Below are 23,155 nucleotides of genomic sequence, written 5' to 3' on the forward strand. Positions count from 1 at the left end.
CCACTCTCAGTACAAACACCTTGGAAATGGGCAAACATCACAAATCAGGGCTCGACTGAGTGTTCTGCCGCCTCTCTGGATTTATGAAAGTGATGGAGAAAATTGTTATAATGCTGATTAAAGTTGAAAGTGCATCTTGCAAGCTCCCTTCTCCCCGCAACATTCACCATCTCAGCCTAAGGAGCAGGTGTCTGTCTATCTCTCCCCTCCACAGATGCCTCACATTTCTAGGAGCTAAAAAAGCAGATTTGAGGTCACCGTGTAACCAAAGGCCTGCTCTAGATCTCAGAAGTAAGAGGCCCACTGGCTTCTACCCTACTCAGGCCACAAATTCACACAGGAGACCTCATTTTGGGAAGATCAGCCAGGGCACACAAAGAAAGCTTCTGGGGGGCAAAGGGTCTCAAGATCAGACTGTAAGAAGATGGCCCAGAGGAACCAGGAATGTGTAACCTGGAGCTGAAAAAGCTTGGGGGAACATGATACTGTCCTGGGAGAAAAATAAGACTGCTTCCTTTTCCTTGACTCAGAAGGCAAAACTCTTAGCAATTCCCAGAAGTTACAAAGAAGCAATTCAGTGGGGTTGGGGTTTTGATTTTGGGAAAGGAAGGGGACCTTTCAAAAAGCAGTTTGCCACAAGTTTAATTTCACTGTTTTAATATTATGAAATAAAAGCATAGTTTTACAAATTCATCATTTACTACTTGAAAGCAGAAGAATACATTTCTATTTCTAGCAACTCTGCATCACTCAGCAACAGAGGCACAAACTATTTTTTTACTACAGCTGTTTAATTCAGGACATCTTCTACACATCCTTCCTTTTAAAGAAATTAACATCAAAATGAGTTTCCCCTCTTAAAGATGTTCTTGTGAACTGTTAGGTTACTCACTCTAGCTTAAGCCAAGAGATTTTTCAATGTATTCCTTAATTACTAGACGGGAGCAATAGCCACTCAATTTTCTTTTTAATTAACGAGAAACTCTGGGAACAAGTTGGGCAAAGAATGTGCAGTCTCGACAAGCCTTGTTGCTGTTCAATTATATTCCACTTCTTAGCTATAAAAACAGATAAGTCATTTAACAAAAAAGTGCAAAACATTCAGAAGATTGACTAGTAATTAACTAAATTTACATGAAAGAAAAAAATTAACTTGTGAATCACCAAACTTACAATAGACTTGTTTAACAAAGAACAACAAAACAATATTTGTAAAATGGGAATTGTACATTTTCCCTTTCTCTAAATGGCAAAGGTAAACAATAAAGAAGAAAAAGGTCTCCTTGAGTATCCAGGAGCTAGTTTTTCACCCATGCAGCTTGGCTGAAGGCAAATTTCAGCTTTAATTTGGTCAAAGATCTGGAATGTCACTACTGGAAGCATGGAGATAATCAAGTCCAAATCCTGCATGTCCTTGATGAGACTAAATTTTATCTTCATAAATGATATGTGTGCCTTCAATGTTAATGTCCTTTTTGTTTAAAAAGCAATTACTCCCAAGTTAAAATTCAGAACTCCAAAGGTCAAGCCCGTTGGGAAGGTTGAACTCCAGGCGAAGGGCGGGTTCACTAAGCCACTACAGCTTTGGGGGGCTCCTCCCTGTTTCTTCTCTTCACATCCCAGTTGTATACTCGCGCCATATTGACTTCTGTGGTGGTGAACTGATCTCGCAGAAAGTCCAGGTCTTCCTCCAGGGACTCGAGGTTGCTGGTGGCCACCGAGTGGTTCTTCTCCAGGAGCAGGCGCGCTTCATCGATATCGTACTCGAGCATCACGTTGGCGCCCAACCACAGACAGACTTTATCCGTGGGAGGAACGGAGGCTTTGCAGTACAGGTTGTCAGCCAACAAGAATCTGGTCTCCAGCGGCTTAGGAGAGTCTTTCTTTCTCTGCATGTATTTTAAAATGTGCAATGTCTGTCGGATTTCGGGGATCTGACTTTTTAGCCTCCTTTTCTTCTGGGCAAGGTTAAGTTCCATAAACTTATATTTCTGATACTGCTCATCCAATTTCTTGAGCACAATATCCACAGACTCGTTTCCGGGCTGTTTCATAAATGCATCGACATCTTCCACAAACACCGCTTCAGGGATGCCCAGGTGACTCCGGTGCCCGTTTCCCACTGCTGAATCGCCAGGGGTCCCAAGTTCCCTTGAAGCCGCCATCTTAGAGGGAAGTCAATCCAAATTCAGTGTTGATGTCAGATAAAACATGTTAACAATCAGCACTGTCTAATGTGGACTGCCTTAGGAAACAGAGAATTCCCTTCTTACTATGGTATTCTGTCCTTCCTCCAATTTCCCTAGAACATTGTTAGAGATCTTTGCTCTATCTCTATGGCAGGATATTGTAATGCAGAGACAAAGACCTGAAGCCAGGAAGACTGGGATTTAAATCCTGCCTCAGGAGCAAACTGACTTGTATGGCCTACTCTCTGCCTCTGTTTCCTCTTCGGTAAAATGGGGATGATAAAATCTACACTAACAGCCCTTTTAGGAGAATTTTTTATGAGGATCAAAAGAAGTTATGCATGAAAAGTGCCATGCAAATCTTAAGATGGGATATAAAGAGCCATAATCTATATCCAAACATCATTCACCCTCTTCTTCCTCTCCCCCCAATAAAAGGTAAGCTTCTAGAGGACAGAGGTTCAGATATTTTTACTCTCACCCAAACAAAGGATGCAATTTAGGTCAGGGGTTAAAGCTGTAAGAGACATTAGAGGCCATTAAGTCAACCATCCTCCATTTTACAGATGAGGCAGCTGAGGTAGAAAGAAGTCAAGTGATGTGAGGAACTGTCTTGAGCTAGGATTTAAACCTAAAACACTGTGTTGCCCCTTAGTTAATATTTGTTTGTTGAAGGTAAGGAGGAAGTCTCAATTAAATGTTCCAATTTCTATTGCTGGAGACAAAAAGGTACCTAGTATGATATCTAATTAGTTTACTGAGGAAAATGGAGCTCTTTTCTAGAAACTATTTGCAATTATGCATGTTGCTGGGCATTTTTAATTTTTAAGAAAAAATAGCATTTTATATAGCCGTGGGACATTAGGATCACTTCACTCTGCATACTAATTACGCTCACAGACCTTTCCACCTGCTACAGAAAGTCGTATTTCCTTTCATGTAACCTAACACCACCTCCTTCCAACTCAAAGAGTGGACATGGGGCCCATCTGGCCTTCTGTGAATACAAAGTTTCCCTTATCCAAATTCTGCAAGATGGTACATGACTTCCTTCGCCTCCCATTCTGGACTTCTTTTCAGTCTGGGGAGACTACTGCTCTATAGAACAGAAGGAGGTGTCACACTTTTAAGTTTCTAGCACACACAAAAGAGACGGCTGGAGGCAGGGCTCTGCCTGCTGGACTGGGTCTCTAACAACTGAGCGCTATTCCTTTGGCCCTGTCACTCCGGACTACAATTCTAACGCCACTGGGTCTTTCCTTCTGGACCAGCTCCTTCCCCGTATCACTGCCACTGTGATAGACACCCCCCCCCATCCCCCTTACCCCCCCCCCCCCCCCCGAGCTCTGTCCTGGGTCCCACTGTCTGTTCTCTCTCAGCTCCTATGGGTTTCATGACCATTTCTTTTTTTTTTTTTAATTTTATTTTATTTAATAATAACTTTTCATGACCATTTCTATTTGCAGATGATTCCCAGTAGATACAAATAGTCCTAGACTCTCCAGTACTCCATCATGAACCAGTTACCGGACATTTTGACCTGGATGTCCCGCTGGGGTCTCAACTCAACAAGTCTAAACTGGCTCTTTCCCCCAAATCAGAACTGACACCCTCTGTCTTCATGGAGTCTAAAGTCCCCTCCCCACCTTAATGACAGCGATGACCTTCCGATAGTCTCCCTGCCTCAAGCCTCTTCCAACCACCCGCTCTGCTCAGCTGCCAAGACACTGACCAAGGCGCTGACCATGGCACTGCCCTGCTCTAGGCGGCCTCAGGGCTCCTTACTACTTTCAAACAGAAACTCCTCTATTCAGTACTTAAAGTTCTCCTCCTTGCACTGCAGGATTGGAACACATTGCTCCATCTCTCCTTTCCAGGCCTAGAGGTAACCGAGGGGGCCATAGCAGCAATTCTAACTGTGGGACTCTGGGAAAGTCACAGAACCTATCTGCCTCAGTTTCCTCATCTGTAAAATGAGCTGTCCCTCACTCCTTTCCAGACCAGCCCTGGATATTTTGCCCCTCGCACTTGTTACTTGGCTGGACTCACACACTGCCTTCTCTGGGCCTTTCAGGGATTCCCCAGCTATGAAGCTCTGCCCTCTGATGCCCTTCGCGGGCTCTGCCCTATTAGAAGGGGACCCCCTCGGGGCAGGGGCTGCTTTTCCCTTTACTTGGCTCCCCAGGGAGCAGCCAGAATACAACCAAGCACACAATGCCTGCTGACTAATCGACCTCATAGGATGCTGAACCCAAAGACAGGAAGACCTGAGATCAAATTTCGACTCGGACACTGGCAGCTACGTGACCAGGCGAGTCACTTCAGCCCAGTCGGCCTTTCTCTGCTTTATAGAGTAAACCATAGTTCATTGCTGGACTGGGTCTCTTAACAACTGACCACTATTCCTTTGGCCCTGTCACTCTGGACTACAATTCTAATGCCACTGGGTCTTTCCTTACAGAGTGAACAACAGGTATTGCCAGGACAACTTAGGACAGTGTCTGGCACACAGTATAAATGCTTACTGTCTCCCTCCCTCCTTCCCTGCTTCACCTGGGGGGGTGGCTGTGGGCAGGTTGACCCCTGGGTCCCAGTTCCCGGCCTGCGGCGTCCTTTCCAACTCACGGCCCAAGCCCGGACTCAGAGAAGCAGAACTACGGCTGCCCAGGATGATGGAGCCAAGAATCCACAACAGGGACAAACCAACCATTTTTCCCAGGGGAGCCATCTGAGCACTGACTAAAAATTGGGAGCCCCCCAGAAGGCTATGGGGCTCTTGTAAAAGTGTCTTTAATTTCTCTGGGCCTCAGTATTTCCATCTCTAAAATGACAAAATTAGACTAAGAACCCTGAACCTGCCTCTCCCTGCTAGATTTGAGGTGAGAGGACCCGAGCTAACCTTTACACTCCTGGATGAACGAGGGGATAGATCTGATAAGCTCTGAGGTCCCTTCCAGCTTAAATCAAGATGACTGGCATTTACACTGCTGTTTATAGCTTGCATAATGTTACAGGTGTGTATATGTCCCTTTGTGGGCTACCTTTCCCCTCTGGACTGTAAGCTCCTTGAGGGGAGGCATTCTCTTTTTCTAGTATTTCCAACATTTAGTACAGTGCTTAATAAGTGTTCACTGAATTCAACAGAGCTGAATGTGTATATATAAACATATTTAATACATATTTATATATATGCACATACAATTTATAGTTTACAATGTAACATATTACATATAATATATTGTATATTATATTACATATATTATAAGTTATATATTACTGATACACACACGTTACCTCTTTTACCCTCACAATAATCCTTCAAGGTAGCTAAGACAAGTATCATTAACCCCATAAATATGGAGAAACAGATTCTAAGAGATAAAGATGCTCGTGGTTGCCCATCACGAGAGGGAGACCAAATCGGCCCAGATTCCACGGGTCAAACTCTATTAGTGGGACATACCATCAAAATGGGAGTGTGGCTGAAGGAATTCTAGCTACAGTGAATCCCTCCTCTGGCTGCTCCTAAGGCGACCAGACTATAGTAAAGCGATGGTTTCCTGAGTAACCAAAAGCTCAGTAACCAAAGAAGCCCAACGGGGCAAAGACCGCAGAAGGCCCGAGCCCTGTGGAACCTGTTCTGGAAAAAGCAGCGCACCAGCCAGGAATCCTCAGGAAAGGCAACTTCCCTGGCATGGTTGGTCAGCAAACCTGGCCAGTGCCGGGTCAGGCTTCCAGATGAAGCTTCCCAACTTTACCGTCCCCTCCACAAGGATCTCCAAAGCCTTAGGCCAGATAACAGCTTTCCCAATTTCTGGAACCCCTCAGGCCCTCTTCCCCTGACCAGCACACACTCCCCATCTCTGCCCGCCACCACATCCCCGAACCTTCCGGCACCCACGTGCTCTCCCCCATCTGACAGCCTTCCTCCACCGGACCACAAGCCCCTGAGGCAGAGATTCCCAGTGCTATTATCCCTCTTGGGAAGGGGGTCGTTTCTGGTCAAAGTTGCGCGTGGATGTGGTACATTCCACGCCGGGATGCAGCAGCCTTAGCTAGACGAGGGCACTCCCAAGCTACCCACGAGAGGGTCCTGGCTCGGTCCGCCAGCAAGGCGCTTATAGGCGCAATTAGGGTCCGAGTTCCAAAACAAAACCGTGCCTGACCCTCCAGGAGCTTAGGAAGGAAGGGAGAATCGACATGGGCGCCGAGGAGTGATTACAAAGTCCAGGCAGTGGAATAAACCTGCTCTCCAGGGACGGCAAGTTCCCTTTCCCCCCGACCGGTAGCCACGGGACCACAGACTTAGCTCTCCGAGGGCTCCCACCCCAGCAGCCCGGACTGAGCAGGTGTTTGGTCCCCCAGCCACCAACGGGCAGCGCCGCCATGCAGCCAGGTTTCCCTCCCTCCAGGTGCAGCGCTATCTCTAATCCCGTCCTGAGCTCTCCTCCCCCTCACTGAGCTCACACACCTGGGGTCTCCAGGCAGGGGCAGGGGTTCGAAGTAAGCCTCCTGAGACTCTAAAATGCAATGCAGAAAGCCAGTCCGCCCTGGAAGCTGACTCCTGGATTACTAATTTTTAATGTGCTGGGCTTAGAGACTAGAGCTGGAAGAGCCCTGGGAGCTTATGCAGCCCAGGGGTCCCACGGAGGCCCAGGGAGAGCGGCCAAGGCCGCCCGCTCCCGGGCGGCGCTCAGTCCCGAGGCCAGATGGTTACAAAACGCTCCAGGCATCCCCCCCGGGCCCCACCCCGCCCCACCCTACCTCATGCCATTCCATTTCATCCCGTGCCACCCCAATCCACCTGAGCCTCTTCTCTACCCCCACCCCCGGCCTAGCTCCTGAGCACCCACCTACCCCAGGCTCTAGCAGCCTCACAGCAAAGGGGAGGGGTCTGGATGCTTTGCCTTATCTGCGCAGGCTCGGAAAGAAGGGGCCGCGTGAGGAGCGGGGAGCGACGGGAAAGGGAGGCGGGAGCGAGGGGCGGGACTGTAGGCTCCGCCTCTCTGCGCAGGCTCGGAAGGGAGGGGCCGCGTGAGAGGCAGGCGGGGCAGGAGGGCCAAGTAGCCGAGGGGGCGGGGCTGCCTGTGTAGCCGGGCAGCTCCCGGGGCGGCGCCGGTCGGATCTCCACTAATGGGGTCTCTGGGCTAAGAAGCCGGTGGGAGTACGGACTGCTCTGAACCTTTCTTCTTCCCCCCCTCCCCCCGGGCTCTCTCGCTCACCTGCCGCCTCTTCGCTCCACGTCCGCGGGGCCTGGTCAGAGAAGAAGATCGCGGCAGCAGCGGTCAGAACCAGGAGGGGCCGGGAAGGGCCAGCGGGACGGGACGGGGCGGGGCAGGGAGAGAGCGAGCCGGGCGGGGCATGGTCCCGCCCACTGCGGCGACGTAGACGCAGCTACGTGTTGGCGTCATCGTTCCTCCAAGCTCCCCACTTCCCCCCTTTTCCAGTTGCTCCTGGCAAACCCAATAGTGGAAATGTTACAGTTCCTTCTCCACGTTCTTCTACCTCCGCCCCGGCCTGGAAGTCCTCCCGGCTTGCGCACGCGCGCTTTGTCTCGGTCTCTCTCTCTTATATTTTTCATTGTTTCTGTCTCTTTTTTCTGTCTCTGTCTCTGTCTGTTTCTCTCTTTTCTCTCTGTCCCTGTCTCTGTTGTTTCACTGTCTCCGTCTCTCTCCTTTCTGTCCTTGTCTCTGTTCTGTTTTTCTGTCTCTTCTCTGACCCTATCTGTTTCTGTCTCTGTCTCTTTCTCTTCTCCCTGTCTCTGTTCCTGTCTCTGTTCCTGTCTCTATTTCTCTCTTGCCTCCATCTCTCTTCTCTGACTTTGTTTCTTTGTCTGTTTCTGTCTGTCTTTGTCTCTCTTGTGTCTCTGTTTCTCTTCTCTCTTTATTCGTCTCTGTTTCTCTCTTTTCTTTCTATTTCTCTGTGTCTGTTCTCTGTCTCTGTAGGTCTCTCTGTCTTTTCTCTATTCCTTTCTGTCTCTGTTCTCTCTATTCGTCTCTCTATGTCTCTCTTTTTTTCTCTGTTTCTCTGTGTCTCTCTGTTCTCTGTCTCTGTAGGTCTCTGTCTTTTCTCTATTCCTTTCTGTCTCTGTTCTCTCTATTCGTCTCTCTATGTCTCTCTTTTTTTCTCTGTTTCTCTGTGTCTCTGTTCTCTGTCTCTGTCTCTGTCTTTTCTCTATTCCTTTCTGTCTCTGTTTCTCTCTATTCGTCTCTCTATTTCTCTCTTTTTTTCTCTGTTTCTCTGTGTCTGTTCTCTGTCTCTGTAGGTCTCTCTGTCTTTTCTCTATTCCTTTCTGTCTCTGTTTCTCTCTATTCGTCTCTTTATTTCTCTCTTTTTTTCTCTGTTTCTCTGTGTCTGTCTGTTCTCTGTCTCTGTAGGTCTCTCTGTCTTTTCTCTATTCCTTTCTGTCTCTGTTTCTCTCTATTCGTCTCTCTATGTCTCTCTTTTTTTCTCTGTTTCTCTGTGTCTCTCTGTTCTCTGTCTCTGTAGGTCTCTGTCTTTTCTCTATTCCTTTCTGTCTCTGTTTCTCTCTATTCGTCTCTCTATTTCTCTCTTTTTTTCTCTGTTTCTCTGTGTCTGTCTGTTCTCTGTCTCTGTAGGTCTCTCTGTCTTTTCTCTATTCCTTTCTGTCTCTGTTTCTCTCTATTCGTCTCTCTATGTCTCTCTTTTTTTCTCTGTTTCTCTGTGTCTCTCTGTTCTCTGTCTCTGTAGGTCTCTGTCTTTTCTCTATTCCTTTCTGTCTCTGTTTCTCTCTATTCGTCTCTCTATGTCTCTCTTTTTTTCTCTGTTTCTCTGTGTCTCTCTGTTCTCTGTCTCTGTAGGTCTCTGTCTTTTCTCTATTCCTTTCTGTCTCTGTTTCTCTCTATTCGTCTCTCTATTTCTCTCTTTTTTTCTCTGTTTCTCTGTGTCTGTCTGTTCTCTGTCTCTGTAGGTCTCTCTGTCTTTTCTCTATTCCTTTCTGTCTCTGTTTCTCTATTCGTCTCTCTATTTCTCTCTTTTTTTCTCTGTTTCTCTGTGTCTCTCTGTTCTCTGTCTCTGTAGGTCTCTGTCTTTTCTCTATTCCTTTCTGTCTCTGTTTCTCTCTATTCGTCTCTCTATGTCTCTCTTTTTTTCTCTGTTTCTCTGTGTCTGTCTGTTCTCTGTCTCTGTAGGTCTCTGTCTTTTCTCTATTCCTTTCTGTCTCTGTTTCTCTCTATTCGTCTCTCTATGTCTCTTTTTTTCTGTTTCTCTGTGTCTCTCTGTTCTCTGTGTCTCTGTCTCTGTAGGTCTCTGTCTTTTCTCTATTCCTTTCTGTCTCTGTTTCTCTCTATTCGTCTCTCTATGTCTCTCTTTTTTTCTCTGTTTCTCTGTGTCTGTCTGTTCTCTGTCTCTGTAGGTCTCTCTGTCTTTTCTCTATTCCTTTCTGTCTCTGTTTCTCTCTATTCGTCTCTCTATGTCTCTCTTTTTTTCTCTGTTTCTCTGTGTCTCTCTGTTCTGTCTCTGTAGGTCTCTGTCTTTTCTCTATTCCTTTCTGTCTCTGTTTCTCTCTATTCGTCTCTCTATGTCTCTCTTTTTTCTCTGTTTCTCTGTGTCTGTTCTCTGTCTCTGTAGGTCTCTGTCTTTTCTCTATTCCTTTCTGTCTCTGTTTCTCTCTATTCGTCTCTCTATGTCTCTCTTTTTTTCTCTGTTTCTGTGTCTGTCTTTGTCTCTTTCTCTTTCATTCTGTCAGTTTCTCTCTCTTCTGTCTCTATTCCTCTCTGTCTGTCTGTCTCTCTCTTCTCTCTTCTCTCTCCCTGTGTGTCTCTGTCTCTCATCCCCCTCCCCCCCTTCCCCACCCAGATAGTACATTCCGTGGGCACCTACTGTGTGCCGGCCCAGTCCTCCGGGTGCGCTGTCTCTAAAGAACCGCGGTAGAGGGCTTAGGTGGGAAATGGAGGGGGGGGAGAGGGGGGAAGAAAGAGACACTAGACCTCAGGGGAATCGGGAAGGGCTTCCTTGTAGGAGGGGACGTTTTATCTGGGACTCGCCGGGAGCAGGGGGCAGAGATAAGGGGGAGGGGCGTTCCCGGCGTGGGGGCAGCCAGGGGAAATGCCTGGAGTCGGGAGACAGAGGTTCGAGGCCGGGATTCCCGGATGGTGGGGCACGAATGGGGTAGTGGTGAAGTGTAAGAAGGCTGGAAAGGGGGGCAGGTTTTGGAGGGATTGGGACACCAGCCCAGCACTCTCCATTTGAGCCTTTGGGTCCAACCTGCACTCCTCTGAAGGGAGGCTGCTGCGGGTGAGGGGTGATGAGGCTCGGGAGTGTCGGAGGCGGCACCTGCCAGAGATGCTGCCCGAGGAACTGATTGTGGAGAGGTGAGGGTCTGAGAGGACTCCTGGCGTGGGACTGGGAGGACCGCGCTGTTCTCCGCAGCCACAGGGACAGGAGGAGGGACAGGAAACAAGACCTGCTTTGGGACCTGCTTGGGGCCGTGGGAAGCATTTGGAGAAGGAAGCGTAGGGCTGGACCAGACGGTCTGAGAGTTGTTGAGTGGAGAAGAAGCCGTGGGAGCTGCTGAGAAATAGTGCAGAGGGAGAAGTGAAGATGATCACCGTCTATTCAACCCTCGCCCACAAGCCCCCTTTCCTCCCTCTGAATCCTTGCCTCGATCCAGCCAGAAACAATCACATGACATTGCTGTAAGAGAAAAGCACTTACTTCAAAGGAAAGACTAGCTCAACACTAGAGCCTGCCTGGCGCCCATTTCCAGAAAGCTGCCACAGCCTCCCAGTGAATCCCATTTCCTTACCCTGCAGGAGAGGCATAGGGCTCTTACACCGCCCTGCTTAAGAGGTTAGCATCTCTAAACAGCTGCCTTCGATTCCCTCCTTTGTACTGAAAGGGGGTTAGACTGGCGGCTGCACCCTGGGGTTCATGTCACTCCCTCTCAATCGTGCTTCCTTAGGATAGCAGCACAGAAGCTTGGAGTGCCTCGAAAACACTTCTGTTGAGGGATTATAGAGAATTTGCTGTTTCCTCTGGAAATAAAAGGGAAATTTTTCCTTCTCCAAGGAGTTTAATGTTCCCCAGGGCCAGATAGAGAAGGATATGGTGGGGGAAAGGAATATGCCTATGCTTCTACCTCTGAAATGAACCAGGAACAGCTCCCTGTGTTATCATTTTTCCCCTCCCCTGACATTTCTTCTCTCAGCTAGAAATTGCACAACTTTATATCTCACTTGAGACATCATATATTCTTCCCCAAGAACATTACAACCATTCTCCTCCAACTGGGACTCAATATCCCCCTTCCATTTACCCCTCTTCCCCCCTCAAAAAACTGTCCATGTCTAGTGTCAGGTATTCCAGAATATAGGGATACGCTAAAGGTATGCTAGAAGTATTGATCAATGGCCAGAGTAATTTGTGCCTTCTATTCCCCATTGCATGCCTTCTACAGTTTACCTATCGATCCCATAAAAGGAGCTGCTATTGAAGCTTCAGCAATTTAGGTTTTTCTTCAGTCTTTAAATGCCTTGCTAGTGTATTTTTTTTTTTTTTTTTACTTCTCTCATTATTTGAACTTCAACAATCTTCTCAAAATCTTCCTGCCCACATCTGCATAGTTTTGTTATTCATTATGTGGTTGACTAAACTCTACCTCCAAGACTTTCCAGCTGTCTTTGATCCTGTGTTCCTATGCTCATTTTCCCTCTGGTAGGGTATTCCTGATCGGCCCCTTAAGCATGGTGTAGCCATTTGATTTGCCTTCTGGGCTCCTTCTTAAATACTATTCTTAAACTGCTATTCTTAAATACTCAGTCCTTAGCTCCTAATATAGACATTACTGATATCCTACTGGGATGCTGATGAAAAAGTCCCACAAAGTTTAAGATATCTTCTGGTCAATGGGGTACAGAAGATCAATACAAATCTCTACTTCTCAGCCACAAGTGAATCTCTGAGGGACTCAGATCAGCCCTCTTTGGAGGCAGCTTGTTGCTGCAGTGGATAGAACACTGGGCCTAGACCAGAACAAATCCAGTCTGACATATTTGTAGCTGTGTCACTCTGGTAAAGTCACTTAAATTCCGTTTATCTCAGTTTCTTCAACTCGAAAATGGGGATAACCATACCTACCATTCAGGCTGGTTATAAGGAATAAATGAGATACTTAGCACAATCACAATATAAATGTTAGCTGTTAGCATTGTTGCTATTTTTCCTCCCTGTTGTCCAGACAGACACCCAAATGCTGAGGTTCCCTTTCGACTTTCAACTTATAAATCACCCATAGGGCCTCAAGTTTCCTCAGCCAGTACCAATACATTTCCTATGCATTCTTTCATCCAATAGATTTCAAGAATTTTTTACACTTCATCCAAATCCTATGTTTACTTGACTCAAGTACAGTTGTCTAGACGTGTTCACATATAGTTCACACCTTTGATGGACTGGTCTTACCTGAAAGACTTAACAATAATCAGACTCCCTATATCTTCTCATTTAATCTCTAATTTAAACTCTGATTTTTTTTTTTTTGGGGGGGGGGGTTGGAATCTTTATTTTTATTTTTTAAGCTTTTTATTTTCAAAACATATACATGGATAATTTGACAGCATTGACCCTTGCATAGCCTTGTGTTTCAGATCTTCTCCTCCTCCTCCTCACTCCTTCCCGAGATGACAAGCAATCCAATATAAGTTAAACATGTTAAAATATGGGTTAAATCCAATATGTATAAACATATTTATACAGTTATCTTGTTTTACAAGAGAAATCAGACCAAAAAAAGATAGTAAATGAGCAGGAAAAGAAAATGCAAACAACAAAAAGGGTGAAAATGTTATTAAATTCTAATTCTAATTGTTGTCCTCAACCCCAAACCCTACAGAAATGCTTACTCATGAGCCTCATTGGAGCAACAAACAGATCAGCATGTTCTGTGACCACACCATAATCAGGATTAAACATACCAAAGAAATCGGCCAATAAGAAAGTGCCAACAAGATGCTAAGCAGGATGCTGGGCCTCCAGGAACAAAAGGGAGTGACCTACACATCATTATTCTTTGTGGTCCTTTGGGTGAACTCTTGATGAAGGCAGCCTCATATCATTTATTGCCATAATATCATTAATACTCCACCCCTTCAGTGGGTTTTTCTGTATGCATTGTGGGTAACTACAAGCAAAATTTCACCCAGGATTTAGAATCTCCCTATGTGAGTAAACCTCATTTCAAATCTAAAATCAGATGTACATAATTGTCATTTAATAAGTATCTTTTCCTCTAAAAAATCCTTGTCCTGCTTTGCTATGCTGCTAACTCCTTCAAAGAGCTTGGTCTCCTGAGGACATAAATCTTAATAATGCCTTGGCTTGGGCTGGAGCCTGATCGAGCCTGACTTCTTTCAGAGACAATACTATGACACGTGTCTGCAACCCAAGCAGCACGATTACTATCCTTGTAGAGAGGAGGAAACTGAGGCTTGGAGAAATTAATTTGTCCAGGGTCACATATCTAGTAAATATGTGAGGCAGGAAGGAGATTTGATTCCAAGTCCAGCTCTCAAAACAACAAAAAACTAGGTGCATTTAAAAATGTACACACCATGATGCCAGAAGCTAAATTTTGCAATTCTTGACCTGATATCATAGAATCACAGATTCCTGGAACTGGAAGGGACCTCTTCATTCTACAGATGGGAAAACTGAGGATTATTTGAAGAAAATGTGCCTTTCCAAGTCTGAATTAGTATCCACAAATTGGCCAACTCCACTTTAAATTACCCATTTACCAGTTCAATCAACAAAATGATGTGCAAAATTTAGTTATTATACCTACAATTTAGAATGGATGAATAATTTTGGCAGGCAAAAGCTATAATACACAATCTGAAAATAAACCTTAACTGTTAAAAATGCTTGGGTATTGTTGCCCAAATAATTGAAAATTTTAAATTGTTGAAATTACATGGATGAAATTGGTTGTCTAGAGAGCCAGTATTACAATTAGGAAAGAATTTGCAAAATTTAGACATCTTTACAATGTACTACTAAAATTAATATAAACTTGTATTTTATAAATAAACATAAAATGCATGAAACTAGAAATAATAGTTAGATTAACCCCAAGTAGTTGAGGTAGTATTAATTTTAATGAAATCTTATTTTCACAACCCAAGCAATTTAACCTATATCATTCTGGTGTTCAGTCTGCCTGGTGGAATTTAGAAAAAGATTAACCATTCTATCTGACCCAGGATTCTGAAAAAGTTTTTTTTTTTTTTAATAGAAGTGTATATTTTAAAGGAGATAATGTCTATCTTCTGACACAGTTTGGCACTAAAGTAAGCAGACATCGATTAAGAAATATGAACTTTCAATCTGAAGTCTTCAGTCTAGCCAGAGACCTGTATTTTACAATAATTCATAACAAAAAGTTTTATAACTGTTGCCAGGCCAAATGTTTATAATCCCCAAGCTACATGAAGGAAAAACCTTTCAAAATCCAAAGTACCACCAGAGGAGATCAAGTGTGGGATTAGGTTAAGGTATCCATTAGTAGAGACGTACTGAGGGTGCTTTCAGGAGACATACAGATGAGCATAGAATTCACATCCTAAGAGATTTATTCAATTAAAACAAGCATTTTTATCCACCTTTGCAATGGTCCATAAAAGTTTAATATAAAAGAATACTTGGCATGGTGGTCTATGATTCTACTTAATCCCTATTGAACAAATAAAGAGGGGCAGCTAGGTGGCACAGTGGAGAGAGCACCAGCCCTGAAGTCAGGAGGACCTGAGTTCAAATTTGGCCTCAGACTCTTCTCACTTCCTAGCTGTGTGACCCTGGGCTAGTCACTTAACCCTAATTGCCTCAGCAAAAACCATATATAATAATAATAATGAGAATGAAACAGTAGAAATAAATTGAAAAATCACTTGATTTATATGGATGACCTCAAACTCTATGGCAGCCTCTTTGCCCCTAGAAAATCCCAATGAGTACCCTCTTCAGCCACCCTAAATCACCCAAGGAAGTCTCCTTGGGTCACGTCTGTCTTTTGAATTGCTCCTCTTTCCTTTTAGTTCTGCAGACCTGGCTGATACCTAGCACATTCTTCTCAGCACCCATCATGTGCCTGGACATTAAGCTTAGAGTCCTGAGGGTAACAGCAGGTAACTTGGCAAACATAGAAGAGGCAAGAAGAGCTGATGGCTTTGTCCTATATCCCTTAAATTACACATGAATGGCTACTGTCCCAATACTTTTTTCTAATGTCTATATTGTTCCCTGTCACTGGTGTTGCTATTGCTGCTGTCTCTGCCTGAAGACATTCTGAGTCACTATTGGTGCCTCTTTCTTAGGATGGAGACCATCAGAAGCTGAAAGGTAGTACACGATGTTTTAACCAAAAACAACAAAAGAGCTTTGGAAAGAGGTATGGACAGTTTCCCAAAGCAATTTGTACAGTAATTTCCTATTGAAGATCTCTATAAGACATCTAAGATTAGGAAGAGTATTTCTCATATCAATGTAAACCCAGAGCTAGTAGGTTAAAATGACTTGTCAAAAAGTATGTGACAAATAAGGTCCTATATCAACATCTCACTGACTCAAAAGTCAAAAGAGGGTTAATTAAAAAAAATCCAGGACACTAATGGTATATCACTATCTAGATTCAGGATTATTGGGCTCTGGGTAGGATAGCTGATTAGTAGATTGCCTCTTTAATATTCTTCCACCACTGTGAAAGGGACAGTTGGGTGATGAGGTGGGTAGAGTGCTAGGCCTGGTGTCAAGAAGACCCTTGTTGAGTTTAAATCTGGCTTCAGATATTTACTCTGTGACTCTGGGCAAGTCACTTAAGCCTGTTCACCTCAGTTTCCTCATCTGTAAAACTCAACTGGAGAAGGAAATGGCAAACCATTGCAGAATCTCTGCCAGGAAAACCCCAAATGAGGTCAAGAAGTGTTGTACATTGAAAGCCCAGTGCTAACATATTTCTTGGCCCTTTCTGAGTGTTTCTTGATTCACAAACTGCCATTGATTTTTCTGTTTTGGTTTATTTTCAGTAAAACTTTTAGAATTTGGATGTGCCCGGGGTTACATAGCTAGGGAGAGTCAGAAGTAGGATTTGAAGTCAGGTTCTCATGCTCCAAGTTCTGCACCAGGGACTCTATATGTGCTGAGTGCTATGGCCTGGCTACTCCCTAGGAGATTCCCAGGTTCATGCGAGACTCCTGTTTCTGAGGCCTCACTTGTGTATTCTGCTCCAGAACTGAGCAAGCAGGAAAAAACTGCTGCCCTCGTTCTATCCTCCCGTAGGCAGACACCAAATCTGCAGAGAAAAAGTGCTTAAATTCTGGGTGATGAATTCGCAAAGACCCCGAAAGGTAACATCATGGGACAAAAAAAATTGTCTTCAATATTCCGATGCACTGAGGGATTCTGGGAAGATGGGAGAAGGCAAGAAATTACCTAATTCTCCTAAATCCCCCCACAAATAGTTTTAAGTGGTGCTTCGAAGGGAACTCAGAGTGGCAGAAATCATGAAAAGTCAAAGTCCATCATTTGTCTTGTCTAAGGGAATTGGGAGGATGCCAGGGAAGCCTGACCTCACAGGGAGATGGCAGGGGCTGTCACAATTGAAGTACAGATTGTTCTGGGTACATGTGAAGGGATTAATTAAGCTATGAGGACAACTGTATCCAGGACAGCCTCAGTTTCAGGAAATCTTACCCCACAGACATTGTGGGTGTCAGGCAGCTAATCAGGGCAAGATTGCAGAGCCTTTCTCTGACTGGCTAGTCCTGGACATGAGGCCCATGTGTGCTGACCAGATGCAGTTCCAGACTGTACTGAAGGAGAGGAAAAGGGAGCACAGGGCGGTGAGTACAGAAACAGAAGGGCAGGAGCCTGGGAGTTCTAAGAAGCAAAAATTCTGGGAGGAGGGCAGAGTCTAGGCCAGTGATCCTCAAAGTGTAGTCCAAAGAATTGTTGGGGTCTCTGAAACTCAGAAGGTCTGCAAATTCAAAATTATTTTTAATTCTAATATAGTAAATAGCTATAAATATAACCTATGTGAACAAAAACTCTTTGAACAGATCCTCGATAGTTTTTTTTAACAACATGAAGATACTGAGAACAAAGGTTTGAGAACCACTGCTCTAGGCAGAAGGGTAAACTAAAGCTTGGTGCCCAGAAGTACCATAGGAGTAAGAATATTTGAGGTGACTATTGCTGGGGACCCTGTTAGCTGCTCAGAGATGGAGTACCTGAAGTGAATGGCCAAGAAATAGATTGCTTAAAATATAAGTGAAATATAAAGAACCCACCCATACATCTAAGGTGATAGACAAGGTCAGGGTTCAAACTCTGAGGAAAACAGTGAAGTTAAAACAGCTACTTCTAAAATTTTAAATAGTCATAAACCCCAAAAGAATTCTTTTTATTTATCCTTATATTTATTATAAGAATGTTACAATCAAAAGAGGATGAGGAATAAAAAGAGTAATGCAAGAAAATCAAGGAAATTATGGCTTTAAATTTATGATTCTCCACTGGCACTTTCTGTTTTGGTAAAGATCCAATTTATCCAGGTTTTCTCTGCTATAAAACTCTCCAAAAGTTTACTTTTGGAGTAACACACGTTTGCTGTCTTTTGCTAGGTCTTTTAACAATGGTGGACCTGAAGTCCTTCAACACGGGCTTAAATTCCAACTCTCTGCCTAACTCAGCCCAACTCTGTCCTAACCAGCAGGACAAAATGACTCCAAGTATAAGTCTTTTTTTGAGTAGTGTATGGGAGATGTCCATAAAACCTACCCCAAAATTCTTTTTGAAGAGGAATTTATCAGATGTGGTATAAGAACTGAGAAGACAGTGGTTTGAAACCAGGTGAAATGGTTTTGACCCTGAGTCTTAGATCTGGGACAGAAACAAAACCCTTGAACTAAATTAAGAACCCCAAACAACAGTTAAGGAATTGAGGAAATCTATGTCCTGCATTTGAAAGGGACAGTCTGAGCTGCTCAGCTGACCAATAATGAGCCATGCACATGAGAGCTGACTCAACTTACGCCTATGTCCCCCTGTGAGGAGGAATACCTAAACATCCACTGGCACTCCTGCAGCAGAGATGTGGCTTGACAACTGTTCTTGTATAAGAGACCTAGATATTAATTTGATGACAAGATATACCAGAGGTGACAGGGTGCAATGTAGCTATCCAAAAGGTTCACAAAATCTAGTCAGAGGCTGGTGAACATCATGGCTTTGCCAGGTCAGGGCCCTTTCAAGTCCTGAGAGGCCGAAGAATTCCTGAAGAAATCCCCAGAGCAGTCAGCATTCTGCTGCTCCATAAGAGTCCATCAAGGTAACCCAATCCTGACCTGCATCCTTGCTCCTTTTGCTTCATTTAGCCACGCACTCAGTTTTCCTTGATGATCCAGATATATCCCCTCGATGCCTCACCTTTGTTGTTTTGGAATCCTTCTCCCTTTCCACCTTCTGCCTTTAAACAGTTCCCAAGAGTATCTGTAACTTGGGAAATCCCATGCAGTTCCTCCATTGCCCTCCCCCACTGCACCATCCTATAGCCTCTACTCCCAGGAGCATCTGGTCTACTATTCCTAATCCCGAGGAGAGAGGGTAGGATGTTCCCATCAAGTGAAGGTCTAACTTTGCCAGATCCTCCTGTCCTTTCTCAGATCCCTCCCTCCCCCCAGTTGCCAGCACCCTGAGATCACGGAACCCCAGCTGTAGAGGAGATCTCAAGAGATCATCTAGCCCACCCCCTTCCTTTTAGAGACAGAAGTGATGCCCAGAGAAGGGAAGGGATCAGCGCAAAGTCAGGAAGGAGGGACGATATGAATCCATGGCTCCTGATTCTACAGTCAGTGCTCTTCCCAAACCCTGCTGGCTCCTTCCTTTCATCATTCATTATTGACTCAGATTCCCTCAAAAGGCAGAAAGTTTGTCCCTTCCCACAGTCCCCTTTGTAGAAGGCAGCAAGGTTTCCTAGAACTTGGATTGGGAGTCCTTGGACTTGGGCTGAAATCCCAACTCTCTGCCGAGAGAGAAGGGAGAAAAAAGGACGGGGTGGGGGAGAAGGGAGTAGTGGTGGTTCATCCTTTGTTACTGGAAATATATGAGAGCAGGTGAAGAGGAAAGGTAACAGGGGGAAAGGGAGAGAGGAAAAGGAGTAGGAGTGGGGGAGGAGTGGGGCAAAGGACAGTGGGGGAAAAACTGAATTCTTCAAAAGAGCCGGGAGCAGAGGTGGAGGCCGGAGCTTTCCAGGACTTGCCAGTGGCGGTACTTGTGTGGGAGCGCCCTACTCCGCCCCCAAAGTTGTCTTGGGAGCAACAACTCTGGCAGGATCAGTCTCGCCCTCCCAGAACCGTCTCCCTCCCTGCACCTCTCTGCAGGTGGAAGCAGCCCCTGCATACAAGGCCGCGGGGCCTGAGCGGACAGCTCCGGCAATCTCAAAGGCCTTCGGCAGGGCTGAGGATCCTGCAGCAGCTGCCTCCCGGGCCCGCACTCTGGAGGCTTCCGGCCGGGAGCTGTCCCTGCTGACGTGGGCCAGGGCCGCGCCGTGCAAGGAGCCAAGCCCCGGGCTGCAGCATGGGCGCGCTCAGCCTCCCCGGGATCTCTGCCGTCGTCCTCTCGGTCTTCGGCTTGGTCTTCATCTGCAGCGGCCTGGTCGTCAACTGCCTCCAGCTGGCCTCCCTCGTTTTCTGGCCTCTCAGTAGGAAGTTCTACCGCAAGGTCAACAGTCTCCTCGGCTACTCCCTCCATTGCCATCTAGTCACGCTGCTGGCGTGGTGGTCGGGCTCCGAATGCACCTTATTCACGAAGCGGGATTCACTGGGCAAGATAGGGAAGGAGACCGCCATCGTCATCTTTAATCACACCTTCGAGATCGACCTTTTCTGTCTCTGGATCTTATATGATCGCTATGGGATCCTGGGGACTTTCAAGGTAATGGCCAAAAAAGAGCTCCTCTGGGTGCCTGTGATTGGCTGGACCACGTACTTTATGGAAAGCGTGTTCTGCGAGAGGAAATGGGAGCAGGACCAGGTGGGACTCGTTAAAAGCCTGAGCCGTTTGGCCGACTTCCCGGAGCCCTTTGGCTTTGCGGTGTTCTGCGAAGGGACTCGCTTCACGCAGGAAAAGCATCGCGTCAGTATGGAGGTGGCCCGAGCCAAGGGGCTGCCCCGGCTCAAGTACCACCTGCTGCCCAGGACCAAGGGCTTTGCCGTCGCCGTCCGCTGCCTGCGCGGGCGAGCTTCCGCGGTCTATGACGTCACGCTCAATTTCCGAGGCCGTCGCTACCCAACTTTGCTGGGGCTTATTAGAAGGGAGAAGTACGAAGCGGACATGTGCTTTAGGAGAATTCCTTTGGAGGAGATCCCGCTGGAGGAGCAGGAAATCGCCCCGTGGCTCCATCGGCTGTACCAGGAGAAGGATGCTCTGCAGGAATTCTACAACCAGAGGGGGACGTTTCCAGGGGATCAGGTTAAGCTCGGCAGAAGACCGTGGGCTCCCTTGCATTTCTCCTTGTGGGCAGTTGTCATCCTATTTTCTCTCTTCAAGTTGGCAGTTGGCATTTTTCTAAGTGGATCCCCCCTGCTGATTCTAATCTTTTGTGGATTCATTGGTGGAAGTTTTTGGGGCGTTCACAGACTGGTAGGAGTTTCTAAAATAGAAAATGCTTCTGCTTATGGAAACCAAGAATTCCAGAAAAGGGAATAATTGTTGCAGATAGAAAAAGGTCCCACCTATGGAAACCAAGAATTCCAGAAAAGGGATTAATTGTTGCAGATAAAAAAAGGTCCCACCTATGGAAACCAAGAATTCCAGAAAAGGGATTAATTGTTGCAGATAGAAAAAGGTCCCACCTATGGAAACCAAGAATTCCAGAAAAGGGATTAATTGTTGCAGATAAAAAAAGGTCCCACCTATGGAAACCAAGAATTCCAGAAAAGGGATTAATTGTTGCAGATAGAAAAAGGTCCCACCTATGGAAACCAAGAATTCCAGAAAAAGCAATGATTAGTTGCTGCAGATTGAACACATGTAACCAGGTGAGAGTATCACATTCATTTCATAGATTTAGAACTGGAAGGGACCCCAGAAGAAATATGCTCCAACTCCTCCCCTCACATTTTCCAGATGGGAAGTTGAGCCCCAGAAAAGAAAAGTTACTTGCTCAAAGGGACATGAACAAGTATTAGAAGTGGAATTTACTTTTGTCCCTAATGCTCAGAGTTTTGGTTTTTTGTTTGTTTGTTTTGTTTTGTTTTTGTTTTTTGCTAAAACAATTGGGATTAAGTGAGTTGCCCAGGAGTCACACAGCTAGGAAGTATTAAGTGTCTGAGACCAGCTTTGAACTCAGGTCGTCCTGACTACAGGGCTGGTGCTCTATCCACCGCGCCACCTAGCTGTCCCTGATGCTCACTTTTTAAGGAAATTAATGTGATACTCTCCCCTGAGGGAGTTATTCGGTCATTAAGACTGGCAAGTTTTCTTGTCCTAGAGTCCCCCTTATTGACATTACACCTGCAAAAAGAAACAAAACCGAGGTCTATAAACACCACTTGTAGATCTGACCAAGGCCTTTGATACTGTCAGTTGTGAGGGTTTATGGAAAAAATATTGCAGATAAATTCCATAGGAAAAGCTTTAGGATTAAGGAGGATTATGAAAGTCTTTTTTTTTTTTCTAGAAGCTTAGATCTTTTTCTGGGACTTTAAGGAAGCCAGAAAATTCTAGCCCAGGGGGACAACCAGTGAAAATACCCAAAGTCCCCAGGGAAGAACCTGTTCAAGGAGGTCAGTGCCTATAGTTTGAAGAGCAGTGTGATGTGTCACAAGTGAGTGTGTCAAGGTGTAAGAAGACTAGGAGGGGACTAGATTTTTGTTTGACTTTGAACATCGGAGAATTTAGAATTGTATATTTGATCCTGGAGATGATAGGGATTCAATGAAGTTTTTCTGACTATGCTTATCCTCAACTAAGGTATTTGTAGGTACCATGTAAGGTAAATAGAACAGGTTTTATCCTGGAGGCTACTCCAAAAAATATTAATCTCATTTTCTTTATTATATACCAATAGTGAGGTTGATGCGGTAAAGATTCCTTTCTAGATTCCCCCCTTCTCCTAGTTAATAATGTAAATTGCCCTTTAACTCACAAATCCTGGTCCCTTTGAATTCCAATAGAAGATCTGACCTGTTCCCAGCCCCACCCGGATATGAGCCAACTTTGGGGCTACACCCGAAAGCCCCTTGAGCTAAGTCTCCTATTATAAAAAGGCCACGCTGGGAACCCCTCTTTGCAGAGATTCCAAACATGGCTACCATGTGAGAATCCTCTGTCCACTGGACACTCTGAACAGTGCCCTCCTTATTTCTACCTTCGCCTATACTTTAACTTTGCTTATCTAATAATAAACTTCTTTTATCAATCTAGCTCTCTGGGCCAATAAATGCTTTTATTGGGAACTCGCGCCGCTACTAGACCCCCTTGTGCCGAATCTGTACCCCAAACCTGCCACTAGACCTTAGCCCTAATTTAATTTAGGTACCCCAAAGCTAGACCTCAGCATTTGATTCCCTGACGAAACGAACACCGGAAGCTAGATAATTTGGCGATCAAACTGGACCCCAGCCTTTTCGGGGCACTCAGAACCAATCTGGGTTTTGAACTGTTCAGGCAGTATTCTTCCGGGAAGAATCTGCATTCTTTCTTTGGTTTCACTCTATCTCTGAAGGTAGTGGGGAGAATATCTGTGTTCCGTCTCCCCCTACTTCCATTTCAGGTGAAAAGGCTTCTACACTCCCCTGCCTCTAAAGTCTTTCCTGGAGCAGATGCTTTGCTTGAAGAAACTCCCACTGACCAAATCCTTTGGAGAGAGAAAAGCCCTTCCTTTGCATCTCAATGCATTTCTAATCTTTTTTTTTTCCTGTCACCAGATAGTCCTGCTCTCCAGCAGGAAT

General features: G+C 45.4%; 3 protein-coding genes across 5 annotated transcripts in view; 1 reads left to right on the plus strand and 2 right to left on the minus strand.

The window, feature by feature from the left end:
- ANO10 (anoctamin 10) overlaps positions 1–7,504 on the minus strand; it is a 164,766-nt gene extending 157,262 nt beyond the window's left edge. For both annotated transcript variants that reach the window (XM_051962098.1, XM_051962097.1), the window contains exon 1: positions 7,412–7,504. The gene's annotated coding sequence lies outside the window, so the exon portion shown is untranslated. The remainder of the gene's footprint in view (positions 1–7,411) is intronic.
- On the minus strand, positions 641–7,510 carry LOC127538364 (prefoldin subunit 3-like). Of its 2 annotated transcripts, none has more exons than XM_051962100.1 (2): positions 7,412–7,510; positions 641–2,165 (listed from the first exon to the last, which is right to left on the minus strand). In XM_051962100.1, the coding sequence occupies exon 2, from the start codon at positions 2,163–2,165 to the stop codon at positions 1,569–1,571; it is 597 nt and encodes a 198-aa protein (XP_051818060.1). In that variant the 5' UTR covers positions 7,412–7,510; the 3' UTR covers positions 641–1,568. The 2 variants fall into 2 exon arrangements, with proteins under 2 accessions (XP_051818060.1, XP_051818059.1); XM_051962099.1 differs by lacking the exon at positions 7,412–7,510 and adding an exon at positions 7,047–7,141.
- Positions 7,511–17,664: 10,154 nt separating this feature from the next.
- Positions 17,665–22,623, plus strand: LOC127537794 (1-acyl-sn-glycerol-3-phosphate acyltransferase gamma-like). The gene has a single exon (XM_051961064.1). The coding sequence runs from the start codon at positions 19,779–19,781 to the stop codon at positions 20,907–20,909; it is 1,131 nt and encodes a 376-aa protein (XP_051817024.1). The 5' UTR covers positions 17,665–19,778; the 3' UTR covers positions 20,910–22,623.
- The last annotated feature ends 532 nt before the right edge of the window (positions 22,624–23,155 follow it).

The sequence above is a fragment of the Antechinus flavipes genome, chromosome 5 (assembly GCF_016432865.1).
Source record: "Antechinus flavipes isolate AdamAnt ecotype Samford, QLD, Australia chromosome 5, AdamAnt_v2, whole genome shotgun sequence".
Taxonomy (NCBI): domain Eukaryota; kingdom Metazoa; phylum Chordata; class Mammalia; order Dasyuromorphia; family Dasyuridae; genus Antechinus; species Antechinus flavipes.

Bases quoted from the DNA above. Each gene is read 5' to 3' on its own strand.
- LOC127537794 (XM_051961064.1), top strand. From the start codon at position 19,779: ATGGGCGCGCTCAGCCTCCCCGGGATCTCTGCCGTCGTCCTCTCGGTC.
- LOC127538364 (XM_051962100.1), bottom strand. From the start codon at position 2,165: ATGGCGGCTTCAAGGGAACTTGGGACCCCTGGCGATTCAGCAGTGGGA.